At 43.5% G+C, this 15,941-nt stretch overlaps 1 protein-coding gene and 1 pseudogene across 1 annotated transcript in view; both read right to left on the bottom strand.

The window, feature by feature from the left end:
- LOC126416319 (uncharacterized) overlaps positions 1 to 8,266 on the bottom strand; it is a 60,861-nt gene extending 52,595 nt beyond the window's left edge. Inside the window, exon 1 of the mRNA XM_050083981.1 lies at positions 8,128 to 8,266. Within this exon, the coding sequence (XP_049939938.1) occupies positions 8,128 to 8,230 (103 nt within the window). The 5' untranslated portion in view covers positions 8,231 to 8,266. The remainder of the gene's footprint in view (positions 1 to 8,127) is intronic.
- A 6,342-nt stretch (positions 8,267 to 14,608) lies between these two features.
- LOC126417879 (5S ribosomal RNA) lies at positions 14,609 to 14,726 on the bottom strand (annotated as a pseudogene).
- Positions 14,727 to 15,941: the final 1,215 nt, after the last annotated feature.

Below are 15,941 nucleotides of genomic sequence, written 5' to 3'. Positions count from 1 at the left end.
GAACACTATATAGGGAGTTAAGAAAAGTGGGGTACAGTTCTCGAGCAGCTTCTCATAAGCCGCACATCTTTGTACTCAATACTGAGCGACGATTGAAGTAAACGCCACTGAACGATGGATAACTGGAAGCAAGTGGTTTGGAATGGCGAATCACGCTAGGCCCTGTAGCAGTCCAATCGAAGTTTTTGGGTCTAGTGAATGCCTGGGAAACGTTACTTGCCATCATGTGTACTGCCAACAGTGAAGTACGGAAGGGGTAGTTTACTGTACGGCGAGTTTTCGCGGTGTCCAAACTGCGCTTAACAAAACGCTAAATGCTGAAGGATATGAAGACATTTTACAGAATAGTGTTACGCGCATGGTAGAGGAGACAATGACTGTACTCGAATCGGCGTGATAGCGCATGATGCCGTAAAGCAGCACCTGTGAGGTTATGGTTTTTCGACAGTAACGTTCCTGAAATGTACTGGCCTGCACAACTACACATGTTCCTGCCCAGGACACTTTTCGGATAAGTTAGAACGTCGACTTCGTTCCCGAAACCGGTTTGCTACATCTTACCTTCTCTAGTTTTGCTTTTGAGAAAGAATGACCGTTCATTTCTCCATGGACATTCAGACATCTCGTTGAAAGTGCCTCCAGAACAGTTCAAGCCGTCATAAAGCCAAGGGGTGCAGAGGCCCTACATTAATGTCCACTAACAGGTGTCAGGATCCATTTGATCAGATAATGTACTGTTATACACGCATCTGCAGTGTGTACTCTTGCGTTGTACTGCATGAAATAACGGCAGGTGTTTTAGTCAGTTGTTAGTTTTTTGAAAAAAGTGGCAGATAAACAGCCCTCACCTGAAATTACCGGAATTAAATAAATCAGTTACCTATGGCAAAGTTTATGCAGTGCCGCGTAATTAACATAACTAGCAAATATAAACTATGTTTCCCAAATATTTTTGTGTGGCAGGATTAATCCCATGAATTAAAAGAGTTACAATTACTGCCACAGCTCCATCTAACAATGAAAATATTTTCAGATCACCACAATGAATTCTTATTTGTTTAAATTTTTTCCCGTCTTGCCGCAGCTACACAACGACGCTGACAATGCTACAATCACTAAGAACTGCGTACTATCTGATGATCGGTCGGTGGGCGACTCGAAACCCGTAATGGGAAAATAAAAACTGTAGCGTCAAAAAGGCGACTGGCAGCAGTTTCAATAGTGGGAAATAGTGTAAATGTATGGATTTTTCCAGAAAAATTAACATTGTCGGTTGGGATAGTTGCGCGCAGTGTATTTGCAATAGTATGAGATACAGTATACTGACTAATGCAGTCAGATAGTATCGCAACTGATGTCAGTAGTACAGTACACAACAAGAACTCAACGATTTAGATGTCAGAACGTGGAACTTAGTATAAAGGCAGTCGGCTCCGTGCGATGTTAGTGTGTGCGTACATGCATTTCCTGCAGATAGGAAATAGACACCTTTAGTGACATTGCGAATCGTGTACACAAACAACGATTGTGACGTAGCCACTAGCAAAACAATTATCATGTAATGGAAAATCAAAAATCGGTGCGTGGAAGACAATGGGACTCTTGAACCGTTCAAATACAGTGATTTATAATTTGGTTAGATTCGGCCCACGATACGGACAAAACGGAAAATATGTGCAAAGTAATAAATTATCTCAAGCATCGAAACGGTTATTTTTGCGCAAAGTAAGGGCAACAAACCGTTATTCTTCTCAACTAGCTGCTCATTTACAATTGCCAGTAACTGCCTTACGTTTACGACAAATTTTGTCAGATGAAAACATCTTGCATTCAAGAAACGTTGCAGAAATCTAGTATAACACCAAAACTAAACAGGTTAGATTGGAGTTTGCTGAAAAACGTGTGCCCTGGACTTCAAAATGAGACAAACTCATCTTCAGTGATAACAAGAAGTTTAATTTAGATAGGTAGGATGAATTTAAATATGATTGACGTCATTTGTGGGCAGAGTAGCAGGTAGAAATGAACAGTGGAAGTGTTATTATTTCGGCAGCATTCTGCACTAAATGTAAATCACGCATTGCTTGGGTGACCACTAAAATGAACTGTAATATGTGCTGAGATTCTCGAGACAGAATGGATTAGAATGTACAAGCAACTAAGGGACGAAAGTCTAATTTTTCAACAAGATAATGGATCTCTACAGATTTCTGTACAACAAAAACGTGGTTTGAAGATAAAGATATCGATGTCTTGTATTGGCTTGCACGTAGCCTGGATACGAAACCCGTAGCAAACCTTTGTGAAATACTTGCAAGGCGCGTTTGTCGCAATAAAAGACAATCTGAACCCGTATGTGAGCTGAAGTGAACGACACGAGAAAAGTGACAGTTTCACTACCTTAGCAAAAATCAATATCGAAGAGAATTTTTGACGTAATTAGAAAGAACAGAGGGTGGACAAAGTACATCTACATCCATATGGATTCTCTGCAAATCACATTTAAGTGCCTGGCAGAGGGTTCATCGAACCACCTTCACGATTCTGTTATTCCAATATCGTATAGCGCGCGGAAAGAACGAACACCTATGTCTTTCAGTACAAGCTCTGATTTCCCTTATTTTATCATGATCGTTTCTCCCTATGTAGGTCGGTGTCAACAAAATATTTTTGCATTTGGAGGAGAAAGTTGTTGATTGGAATTTCTTGAGAATATTACTTCGGAAAGAAAAACGTCTTCGTTTTATTGATGTCCATCCCAAATCCTATATAATTTCAGTTACACTCTCTCCCCTATTTCGCGATAATACAAAACGTCCCGCCCTTCTATGAACTTTTTCGATGTACTCCGTCAGTTCTATCCGGTAAGGATCGCACACCTAACAGCAGTATTCTAGAAGAGGACGGACAAGCATAGTGTAGTCTCCTTTGTAGATCTGTTACATTTCCTAAGTGTCCTGCCAATAACACTCAGTCTTTGGTTGGCCTTCCCCACAACCTTTTCTATGTGTTCCTTTCAATTTAAGTTGTTCGTAATTGTAATTCCTAAGTATTTAGTTGAATTTACGGTCTTTAGGTTTGACTGATTTATCGTGTAACCGAAGTTTAACGGATTCCTTTTAGCATTCATGTGGATGACCTCACACTTTTCGTTATTTTGCATCAGTTGCCAATTTTCGCACCATACAGATATCTTTTCTAAATCGATTTGCTATTTGTTTCGATCGTCTGATGACTTTACTAGTCGATAAACGACAGCGTCAGCTGCAAACAACCTAAGACGGATGCTCGGATTGTTTCCAAACTCGTTTACACAGATAAGGAACAGCAAAAGGCCTATCCCACTACCTTTGGTAACGCCACAAATCACTTCTGTTTTACTCAATGTTTTCCCGTCAGTTACTACGAAAGGTGACCTCTCTGACAGGAAATCGAGAATCCAGTCAAATAATTGAGACGATATTCCATAAACAAGCAATTTCACTACAAGCCGCTTGTGCGGTACGGTGTAAAAGGCCTTCCGGAAATCCAGAAATAAGGAATCAATTTGAAATCCCTGGTCAATAGCACTCAACACTTTGTGATACGCAAGCACGACTCAGACCTCGTCCTCAGAGCTTTACTTCTGCCAGTATCTCGTCTCCTACCTTCCAAACTTCACAGGAACCCTCCTGCTACGAACCGTGCAATAACTCAACAGGACAGTGAGTGCCTTCATATCAATTTCCATCCAAGAAATGCAAACAGCTTATCTTGTAACTCGTTTTATGAAACGAACTACGTAATTCCGTCATGATTATGTCTTCCGTGTATTTACTACTTTGACAATGAAAGAAAAAAAATGAAATGATCGTACGGCATTGTTGGGCGGGAGGTCCCATTAGGGTTTGGCCGCCAAGTGCAAAGTTGGCGGCACATTGGGCGCCTTGCAGCAGATGATGAGGACAACACAACACAACACAACAGCCAGCCCACGAGTGGTGAAAAATCTCCAATGCGACCGGGAATCGAACCCGGGCCCTCTGCATGGTAGGCAAGCACATAGCGAAGCAGGCGACCACTTTCACAATAAATTCGATACATGTATGCTTCAGACATTGTGTATTTTGAGGGTCACTCCAAAAGAAATTCTCACTATTATTTTTTAATGCATCTTTTATTCTACTCGTTTGAAAGTTTTACAGTGTGTAGATACATCCTTTAGGAACAATACTTTCATTTCTCCACATAATTTCCATCCCTCTCAACTGCGTTACGCCATCTTGGAACCAGCGCCTGTGTACCCGCACGCTAAAATTCTGGACCAACCTGTTGGAGCCTCTGTTTTGCAGCGTCCACAAGGGAGTCATCATCTTCAAAGCTTGTTCCACGAAGAGAGTCTTTCAGTTTGCCAAAGAGATGATAGTCACATGGAGCCAGGTCAGGACTGTGTTGTCCATCCGAGTTTTGTGATCGCTTCCATGGATTTTTGACTGACACGTGGCCGTGCATTGTCCTCCTTTTGCCGATGTCGTCGAACACGACTCAGTCGAGCTTGAAGTTTCTCCAGTGTCGTCACATATGCATCAGAATTTATGGTGGCTCCACTTGGCATTATGTCCACAAGCAAAAGTCCTTCGGAATCGAAAAACACCGTAGCCATAACTTTTCCAGCAGAAGGTGTGGTTCTGAATTTTTTTTCCTTGGGTGAATTTGCATGTTGCCACTCCACTGAGTGCCTCTTTGTCGCTGGTGAAAAATGATGGAGCCATGTTTCATCACCTGTCACAGTTCTTCCAAGAAATTCATCTCCACCATTCTAGTACTGTTCCAAAAGTTCGCTGCATACCGTTTTCCTTGTTTCTTTGTGAGCCACTGTCAACATCCTGGGAACCCACCTGGCACAAACCTTTTTTAACGCCAACACTTTCAGTATTCTGCGAACACTTCCTTCCCCTATCCCAACATAGCATGACGATTCGTTCACTGTGTTGCGTCTGTCAGCAGTGACCAATTCGTTAACTCTCTGCACATTGTCTGGCGTGTGTGCAGTACGGGGCCTGCCGCTGCGAAGACAATTCTCAATATTGCCGTGCCCGCTTTCATCACGTAACCTGCTTGCCCACCGACTAACTGTACTGCGATCGACAGCAGCATCTCCATACAATTTTTTCAACCTCTTGTGGATGTTTTCCACTGTCTCGTTTTCACAGCACAGAAATTCTATGACAGCACGTTGCTTCTGACGAAGTGTAGCAGCCATCTTGAAGACATGCTGTGACGGCGGCACTCACGGGAACAGGTTGAACTAAGTTTGAAAACAAGCGGGAAGGATGTATCTACACACTGTAAAACTTTCACACATGCAGACTGAAAACTGTATTTTTACAAAAATAGTGTGCGTTTCTTTTGGAGTGACCCTCATACATGCGTAGGAACCTGGCCGTTACATTGATTTCCACTACTGTGTTACTGAAAAAAATTTGTACAGTCGTTTCTTTCTCGCTCCATTTGCAAGTGGAACATTAAAAGAAATGACTAGTAGTGATGCATGGTATGCTCTGCCATGTTTGCAGAGTACGTGTGGATCTACTGGGTGATCAAAAACTCAGTATAAATTTGAAAACTTAATAAACCACAGAATAATGTAGATAGAGAGGTAAAAATTGACACACATGCTTGGAATGACATGGGGTTTTATTAGAACAAAAAACAACAACAAAGTATTGCTAGACGCGTGAAAGATCTCTTGAGCGCGTCGTTTGGTGATGGTCTTGTGCTCAGCCGCCACTTTCGTCATGCTTGGCCTCCCAGGTCCACAGACCTCAGTCTGTGCGATTATTGGCTTTGGTGTTACCTGAAGTCGCAAGTGTATCGTGATTGACCGACATCTCTAGGGACACTGAAAGACAACATCCGACGCCAATTCCTCACCATAACTCCGGACATGATTTACAGTGCTTTTCACAACTTTATTCCTCGACTACAGCTATTGTTGAGCAATGATGATGGACACATTGAGCATTTCCTGTAAAGAACACCATCTTTGATTTGTCTTACTTTGTTATTCTAATTATTGCTATTCTGATCAGATGAAGCGCCATCTGTCGGAAATTTTTTTGAACGTTTCCATTTTTTTGGTTCTAATAAAACCCCATGTTATTTCAAGCATGTGTGTCAATTTGTACTGAAACAGAACTTGTTGTACCGCTCCAATGTTTTATTAAATTTCTAGCACGCAGAAATTATTAGCAAGAGTTTCTTCTCTTGATGGTAATACCTCAGCTGGTATCCAAAAGGAGAGAATGGACTAAACATTGTTATTTATTGAATTTTTTTCTGTTGTGTACCTCGTTTCCCATTTTCCTTTCCTTTGTGTGGCTTGGACGGTATAAATGAGTGAGTGTGTGAACTAGCAGAAAGCTTTAGGCACAGATTGTAACACTGCATGAATGGTCTTTCTGGGGTAGGGTAGTACCAACCTCCCAAGCGTGAACAAGTTTAGCAGAGACCAAGTTTGCAGGTCAGGGCAAAGATGACACGTAGGCGCGCGTATTGGCTCTGTCAGGTTGGCGTGCCACCCCCACCATGTTTGTAGGTGGAACGGTTAGGCGAATTCGGTTGGAAGAGCACTTGTTCCTGGGTCGTGGTGCTGGACAGACATGGACACGCAGCTCTCGTTTTGGTAATGTTAACGTAGGTATTAGATTGTCTGAAATCTGCTCTGTAATGAAGTCCAGATGTTGAAATCAGGTGCGAAATTACCACTGAAACCCCACACGGGAATGGATTTTCTTAATTTACTCGAATTTCAGCAGACCTTGCGTTAGTGCCTTGTTCAGGCAACGCACCATGTGCCTTAAGCTCACGGTCACGTTATTGCTCTGTGCTTAACGGAAATTCACTCATTCAATGTATTTTAATCTGGTCTTTCATTTAGAGTAATATTTTGGGGGTTTTTATTTATTTTCCATATGTTTTCTTTGTGAACTTGCTTTCGCGCCACGTGGTCGTTTGGAGCAACCGCCGCATTGATAAATTGTAGTTTCGGTCTGAAAATATATTGTACACGATGAATAATCATACGATAGTGAGCGAATGTAAAATAGGGAAGGAATAATCGTGTGTGTCCATATTTTTCTGGGTTTCTGTTGGCTACTGAAACTTGGCCATGTGGGTTGAACAGCATTGAAGTGATGTTTCTTGCGCACCCCCATAACGAGTTGATTTGTTGGCGATGTTGTGCGTTAAGTAAAATACTCGTTCCACTAGGAAAAGTATTGGATTTTAATGCCCACTGATTTGATAAAGATTTGCAAAATACTCTTCCACCCTGATCTAGTTTTGCTTGTATTATCCTTGCGGAACTTGTTCTGAGTAATCTATAGTAACTGAATGTAATGACCGAGGGTTTAGGTATAATTGTGCGGTTGTATAGAATTAGATTGAAACCAGGTCTGCGCTCCTCTGTCCCATTCCATAATTACGTGGCGAAACTGAACCATGTTAACTAGAGACCAGTTTTGATGATGTACATTGCAAGAGAAACACGACTAGTTGTTGAAATACCATCGGTACTGAATAAATATCAATTAATCTCTACCCTCGACTGATTATTTACTCCTTCCATCATAAAGAATAGGCGGCAGTCAGTACCACAGTCGAATTCTGGGTCATGAAAGCAAATAAAAGCTATATAATGCCTATTAAGCCCTGTGTAGGTGCCTTCTGTAGTGGTTCAAAAAAATGGGTTATCTGTTGCGTTCAAATCTACCGGTTCGTTAAAACCGTCCGTTAGAAATTATTAATACCCAGCAATAACTCGCAGGGGTCAGTAATTTCGTGGACCACGCGAATTTAAGAAACCATTTACTACAGACGGTAGCTTGCAAGAGCGGTAGGACATGTCAAAGCGACGGTAATCTACCTACTTAGGTGGACTTATACCACCACCAGTACTGGAAGGTTACGTTGCAGTACCTCTCTATCTACATTATTCCGTGATTTTTCAGTTTTGAAATTTATACTGACTTTTTGATCTCCCGGTAGATGGAGCGCACTGTAAATCATAATTAAGTGGCAGGTTAAGTTGTGGTTTTACTCGTAGTGTTAATCTGTTTGTGGTCGGTACGAGCGCCGGGGGCTCACCTGCACTGGGTGACAGCGGCTTGATGGCCTGCGCTGCCTCCACCACGCCGATCGCCGCCGCCATCAGCGCCAGCGCCGACACCAGGACACGGGATGCGCGCATTGCTCAGCCGGTGCTTCACAGGATAATAATGACCAGCGGGCAGAGCGGCGCGCGCTTTTAACACCGCAGCAGCAGCAGCAGCAGCAGCAGCCATTACTTCAGCGGCGGTGCTTTCCCGTCTTCTTATTTTTCACGCAAGGTGGCTGGCCTTGAGAAGTTCTCGTACCTGGGAACGCGATGACACCACAAGTTAACTCCATCACTTTCGACGTTTCATGTTGTTGTTTTTTATTTTTTTATTTTTCTCGGAACAGAAGGGAGAGTTAGCGAAAACTGATGAGGTTAAAAACACACGGTAAGTAGTGACTCCGGCCCGGCTTCATACGGGCAGCATTAAGTATCTACTACCAGACGACTTGTGCGCCGTAGCGTACTACGTTTTAAGGCCATCGCGTACAGTTACGAATAAAATTCACAGAACAACGACAGGTAACTGAATAAAATCACTTTGAACTACACCGTCCAGTCACATTAATGTGATCACCGGCTATGATCGATCTCAGCGGGCAGTAACCACTCACAGACAGCAGCTGGCAGCACCAGCAGTGGTGGGTACATAAAGCGCGTGTGTGGGGGGGGGGGGGGGGGGGGGGGGAACGCGGAAAGCAGTGAAGTCGTTGTCGGAATGCGTGAACCGAGTGCTTTATCTGACGTCCGAAAGAGTATCATCATTGGATTTCGGGCCACAGCTGGAAGCATTTCCGTGCCGCTGCCGTCGTTAAAGTAGACCGTGCATGGCGAAATGGCGCTACCCTCAGGGTGTATTGCTAACTGCTGAATGAGCACTAGTTTAGCATCGACTAGTCTAGCATCCACTAGAGCGCGTCAGCACTCTGTGTACCCTCCACCGCTGACGCGCCCTAGTCAACACTAGACAGTTAGTAAAGAACGCTGAGCTGCAGTCGCCGCTCAGTTTCCTATTCTCCGATTTCCACCAGTGGCAAGCAATGAAGGAAGCTCCAATGGAAAACGCCTATTTGCGCCAATGACAACAAGCAATGCATAGACCAATAAAAGAACACCTAATGCCCTTCCTCCTCAGCCTCATATCCAATGACAGCACTCCTCCATAGTATATAAATAACCAAATTAGTGCTCATACAGTAGTTACCAATACACCCTGACGGAGGCATCTTGCAATAGTTGCCGAAACGTCGCAATGTTACAGTTAACAATGCGGCCTCAAACCCAGAAGAATTTTATTGACTGCGACAACGGCCGCGAAAGCCTACGTTCACATTCCCCACTACGTGTTCCTGTATGAAAGTTATCCGAAATTTACCTCCCACTATATAAAAGGTCTATTTATTACCAAAACAACAAAATGTTATCCAACTTAAACTCGTCTGCTAACCTTTGACTAAATACAAATAACCTGAATGGAACTGTAACTGATCTGAATACAACTTGTCTTTATATTAAATGTACAGCTGAAGTAAAACAATTACGTAGTCCAAACCAAAATTTCCATTTACCTCGCGTCTTGACAACACTGTTGCAGATTTCTCTAAAGCAAACAGCTATCAGGGAGCGGCTAAGCTAGATTGAAATTTCTAAATGAAATTTCCAAACAGTATTCAAAATGTTGCTTACCACATGGTGTAATGTGGTAATATGTAATCATAAACAGTGGGATGGGGAGAGCAACTATTCCTATGAAATGATATTCCAAGACAACGATTCAGAATGCCATATGTATTCAAAAATACAGAGTAATACTTCTCGTGATCTCGAGACATAACATTAGTCTGAACAATACTACGCTGAACAAAGTGAACAGTGATTTAAAAAGAGTAAAATGTCAACAGAGAACAGCTTAATAAATTGATATTTGATTGGGTGACTCAGGGAAGTGGGGTGGTCTTACTCTCAGTTCTGAGCAAGTGAACAAAGTTAACTAGCTGACTTTCTTCATCTAACAGATACCATCACAAATCAAAAGAGCACTCCTGAATACGTCCGGCACCTGCCACACGTCAACTACGAGTGTGTCAGACTGCGCAGAGGCAAAGACTGTGCCGAAACAAGACCAATGACTGTTTAAAATAACTTCCTCTCTCTCTGACGTGCAAATCAATAACTTACAAAAATGAAAATGACGTGCCCACCTTACAATGCGTAGGGACGAATAGAGGTGCAAGTGTTGAGGATGCCAGACGAACCAAGAATCTACCAACAGTGTCTCCTCAGCGAGCGTTCAGCGAAAGTTGCTACACACGGGCTTCCGAAGCGTCTGGTACACAAACCCATGCTGACTACGGTTCATCGGCGACGAAGTCTGGAATTTTCCAGTATTCGCAACTGGACGCCAAGTGAGTGGTGGGGGGTCGCGTTTTCAGATGAGTGAGGTTTGTGTTCCGTCGGACAGAAAGCAGACACCCTGCAACAGCTGTTGGAAGGGACCTAGCTGCAGCAGGGAGTGTTATGGTTTGGGAAATGTTAAAATGGCGTTCCCTGGATGATCTTGTCATTCTGGAAGGCACAACGGTTCAACACAATTACGCATCCATCGTTACAGGCAATATGTGCCTCACTAGAGTGACAGTGTATGTTCCACGATAAGTTTTATCCGACTTGCGATTTGACGCTGACCCGTGATAGGATGTTGTTGTTGTGGTCTTCAGTCCTGAGACTGGTTTGATGCAGCTCTCCATGCTACTCTATCCTGTGCAAGCTTTTTCATCTCCCAGTACCTACTGCAACCTACATCCTTTTGAATCTGCTTAGTGTATTCATCTCTTGGTCTCCCTCTACGATTTTTACCCTCCACGCTGCCCTCCAATACTAAATTGGTGATCCCTTGATGCCTCAGAACATGTCCTACCAACCGATCCCTTCTTCTGGTCAAGTTGTGCCACAAACTTCTCTTCTCCCCAATCCTATTCAATACTTCCTCATTAGTTATGTGATCTACCCATCTAATCTTCAGCATTCTTCTGTAGCACCACATTTCGAAAGCTTCTATTCTCTTCTTGTCCAAACTATTTACCGTCCATGTTTCACTTCCATACATGGCTACACTCCATACGAATACTTTCAGAAATGACTTCCTGACACTTAAATCAATACTGGATGTTAACAAATTTCTCTTCTTCAGAAACGCTTTCCTTGCCATTGCCAGCCTACATTTTATATCCTCTCTACTTCGACCATCATCAGTTATTTTGCTCCCCAAATAGCAAAACTCCTTTACTACTTTAAGTGTCTCATTTCCTAATCTAATTCCCTCAGCATCACCAGACTTAATTAGACTACATTCCATTATCCTTGTTTTGCTTTTGTTGATGTTCATCTTATATCCTCCTTTCAAGACACTGTCCATTCCATTCAACTGCTCTTCCAAGTCCTTTGCTGTCTCTGACAGAATTACAATGTCATCGGCGAACCTCAAAGTTTTTATTTCTTCTCCATGAATTTTAATACCTACTCCGAATTTTTCTTTTATTTCCTTTACTGCTTGCTCAATATACAGATTGAACAACATCGGGGAGAGGCTACAACCCTGTCTTACTCCCTTCCCAACCACTGCTTCCCTTTCATGTCCCTCGACTCTTATAACTGCCATCTGGTTTCTGTACAAATTGTAAATAGCCTTTTGCTCCCTGTATTTTACCCCTGCCACCTTTAGAATTTGAAAGAGAGTATTCCAGTCAACATTGTCAAAAGCTTTCTCTAAGTCTACAAATGCTAGAAATGTAGGTTTGCCTTTCCTTAATCTTTCTTCTAAGATAAGTCGTAAGGTCAGTATTGCCTCACGTGTTCCAGTGTTTCTACGGAATCCAAACTGATCTTCCCCGAGGTTGGCTTCTACTAGTTTTTCCATTCGTCTGTAAAGAATTCGTGTTAGTATTTTGCAGCTGTGACTTATTAAGCTGATAGTTCGGTAATTTTCACATCTGTCAACACCTGCTTTCTTTGGGATTGGAATTATTATATTCTTCTTGAAGTCTGAGGGTATTTCGCCTGTTTCATACATCTTGCTCACCACATGGTAGAGTTTTGTCAGGACTGGCTCTCCCACGGCCGTCAGTAGTTCCAATGGAATACTGTCTACTCCGGGGGCCTTGTTTCGACTCAGGTCTTTCAGTGCTCTGTCAAACTCTTCACACAGTATCATATCTCCCATTTCATCTTCATCTACATCCTCTTCCATTTCCATAATATTGTCCTCAAGTACATCGCCCTTGTATAGACCCTCTATATACTCCTTCCACCTTTCTGCTTTCCCTTCTTTGCTTAGAACGTGATAGGATAACAACTTGAATAATTGGTTACTAATTGGTCTCTTACGTAACAGCACACTCTGTCTTTTCTCCTCTCAATCACACTCGTCTTTTCTCCTCTCAATCACTCCCTAGTGTTATTTTCTTTTTGGGGGGGGGGGGCGGAGTCCAATAGTGTTTGAGTATTGGCCAATGGGTTCCTGACCCCAGGGACACCGCGTGGAGAGTAGCATTTCACACTGGTGGCCGGATGAGTGCTGATAGCGCCAGTCGTACGTCAGCATTATCAGCAGCTTCAGTAGCCACATAAATTCCAAAACCAACAAAAGACATTTTGGGCACCAACAGTAGTCAGTAAATGTTTGTCAAATGTGGTAGTCATATTGTTGCTATTATCATTGTTTCTCATTGATACTGTTGCTATTATAATTGTTTACTTCAGCAGTTTTGCTTCCACCAGCAGCAGCGGGATGTCAGAGCGTGAAGCATCGGGAATATAGCCGGGTTAGCAACGAGAGGCACTGCCTGCAATTTACTTTCGCTACAACATGCAGTGTCGTAGCCAGGTGGTTGAAAACAATTAGTATTTCACTACCTGTCATTATGCGACTGTGGTGCCGGCTGGTAGCTGAAAAATTAATAGTCTTTCGTATGACAGTACACCTGTCAGGAGCAGTAATGCTAACGCACAGTGGTGTAGGTCGAAGCCGGCCGGTGTGGCCGTGCGGTTATAGGCGCTTCAGTCTGGAACCGCGTGACCGCTACGGTCGCAGGTTCGAATCCTGCCTCGGGCATGGATGTGTGTGATGTCCTTAGGTTAGTTAGGTTTAAGTAGTTATAAGTTATAGGGGACTGATGACAAGAAGTTAAGTCCCATAGTGCTCCGAGCCATTTGAACCATTTTTTTGTGGGTCGAAAACAAAAACAAAAAAACAAAAAATGCTGCAAGGGCAGCATTATTTGGCGTTCTCTACTACAATTGCGTCTTTGTATCAGGCAGTGGACTCACTGTTCGACAGTGCTGTGGTACCAGTAGACACGGACTACTAGCAGCAAAAAAGGTTCAAATGGCTCTGAACACTATGGGACTTAACTTCTAAGGTCATCAGTCCCCTAAAACTTAGAACTGCTTAAACCTAACTAACCTAAGGACATCACACACATCAATGCCCGATGCAGGATTCGAACCTGCGACCGTAGCGGTCGCGCGGTTCCAGACTCTAGCGCCTAGAACCGCTCGGCCACTCCGGCCGGCCTACTAGCAGCAATAACTGTTATAAAAAAGGACATTCTGGAGTAAGGGAGCCTAGGGAGAGAATCGGCAAGTGTCTGTTTGTTGTTAGTAACAGATTACACATTACTTGAGCTTTACTACATCATTCGAGGCACGAGGCAGAAAAGTATGTACTCCCACAAGTTTACATATTTATTCATAGCATAATCCTATATACGCTGACACTGCAGTTGAGAGTCCATATGTTCGACAACAGCATACCAAAAGCCACTATTTACTAGCAGTAATAGCTGTTACATTCCAACTAAAAGGGTGCTCTGGAGGAGAACAGTATGTGGGGGAGAGGATCAGACTGTGTCTATAACAAAATACGTAACTTGAGTTCTATTACGCCATTAGAGGTAGCAGGTAGATGTGTAAGTATTCACAACTATTTTACGTAATATTTTCCATGGGAAAAATTCTATAAGCACTATCGCACCGTGTGTGCACCAGTCTGCTCGCCATTATTGGGTCAGCAATAGCCACGCTAATAACTGTTCTAAAAAAGAGCACTCTGGAGCGGAACAGCGTAGGCGAGAGAGGATCAGATTGTGTCTATAACAAATTATGTCATTCGAGGCTTTAGGCAGGTGTATAAGTACTCTCACAATATTTTTTATGTATTTATACATGTTTCTTTAACCCCCGTGGCGTATAAACAAAAGGACTACCAAAACGCACCCCCTCCACAGGCCACAAGTGGCCCATCCGGACCATCCGACCGCCGTGTCATCCTCGGATGAGGATGTGGATAGCAGGGGCATGTGGTCAGCACTCCGCTCTCCCGGTCGTTACGATGGTTTTCTTTGACTGGAGCCGCTACTATTCGGTCGATTAGCACCCCAATTGGCATCACGAGGCTGAGTGCACCCACAAAAATGGCAACAGTGCATGGCGGCCCGGGTGGTCACCTATCCAAGTGCCCGCCATGCCCGACAGCGCTTAACTTCGGTGATCTGACGGAAACCGGTGCATCCACTGCGGCAAGGCCGTTGGCTACTACCAAAAGGACTAACGAAAAATACACTGATAAACAAGAATACCGTGTCCTCTGCTCCGCTGAACGCAACATCGCATCAGCGCTCCGCTGTAGCTGCAGCTATGCCACTATGTCTCCTACTCTTACTACGGGATGGGTAATGCACTTCGTTTAGAAAAGAATATGCATGAGCCGGCCGGGGTGGCCGAGCGGTTCTAGGCGCTACAGTCTGGAACCGCGCGACCTCTACGGTCGCAGGTTCGAATCCTGCCTCGAGCATGGATGTGTGTGATGTCGTTAGGTTAGTTAGGTTTAAGTGGTTGTAAGTTCTAGGGGACTGATGACCTCAGAAGTTAAGTCCCATAGTGCTCAGAGCCATTTGAACCAAGAATATGTATAATATGTATGCCACAATCCGCGGACGACCATGTTGGCAATCTGGCTGTAGAGAGAGGGAGGGAGAGAGAGAGATGGAGAGAGAGAGAGTCATTTGAGGCTTCGACTGGAAGCAAGAGGAAGCATAGCGTCACAAAACAATTAAAGCAATGCTCCAGAATACGCACTTGCTACATTCTCCGTGGGTTATATTCAGTCAGCCCTACTGTCTTTCCCTAGCCGTAGCATAGGATAGGAAATACAATTTGTTTTTTTGAAAAAATATGTACCTCACAGTTCCTGTTGGTAAGCTGGGCTGGCTGGAAAGAAACCGACAGGCTCAGCTCGACTGTGGACCCTGAACTATGTGCCCCCTAGCAGTGCCGTCATAAGTCGGATTGACCCTTCTGGTCTTAAGAAGCGCGACGCTGCAGACGTGAACGTATACCGTGTTAAGACGTTACTAAGTTCTTATTACTAAAGCCCGCTATTTCTCACACAAAATAAAACGGAAATAACACATTGTCGCTGCTAGAATAGTATTCCTATAGTCGATAATCGAAGCCATGTCCTAAAAAATGTATTACAGCATATCCATCAATCACAGTGATTTAGAGGCGAAGATCTAGCAGAAATATCATAACACGGTGTAAAAACTCTAACAAAGCCATCCCGTCAATAGCAGTATGTGTTAAAGAAACATTCTCACATCGGCTGGGAATAAACAAAAATAAAAAGTCTTACGCTTTCTACCGAAGATACTTTGTGTTGCGTCTCACAGCGCTACCAAATACGCATCTAGAGAGATGAACTGCATCTCAAACAACCCTGCTAGGTAGTCAGCCCTTTAATTCCGAC

The sequence above is a fragment of the Schistocerca serialis genome, chromosome 8 (genome assembly GCF_023864345.2).
Source record: "Schistocerca serialis cubense isolate TAMUIC-IGC-003099 chromosome 8, iqSchSeri2.2, whole genome shotgun sequence".
In the NCBI taxonomy this organism is placed as follows: domain Eukaryota; kingdom Metazoa; phylum Arthropoda; class Insecta; order Orthoptera; family Acrididae; genus Schistocerca; species Schistocerca serialis.
The sequence above is the reverse complement of the archived record's forward strand: the minus strand, read 5'-3'. Positions and strand labels throughout refer to the sequence as shown.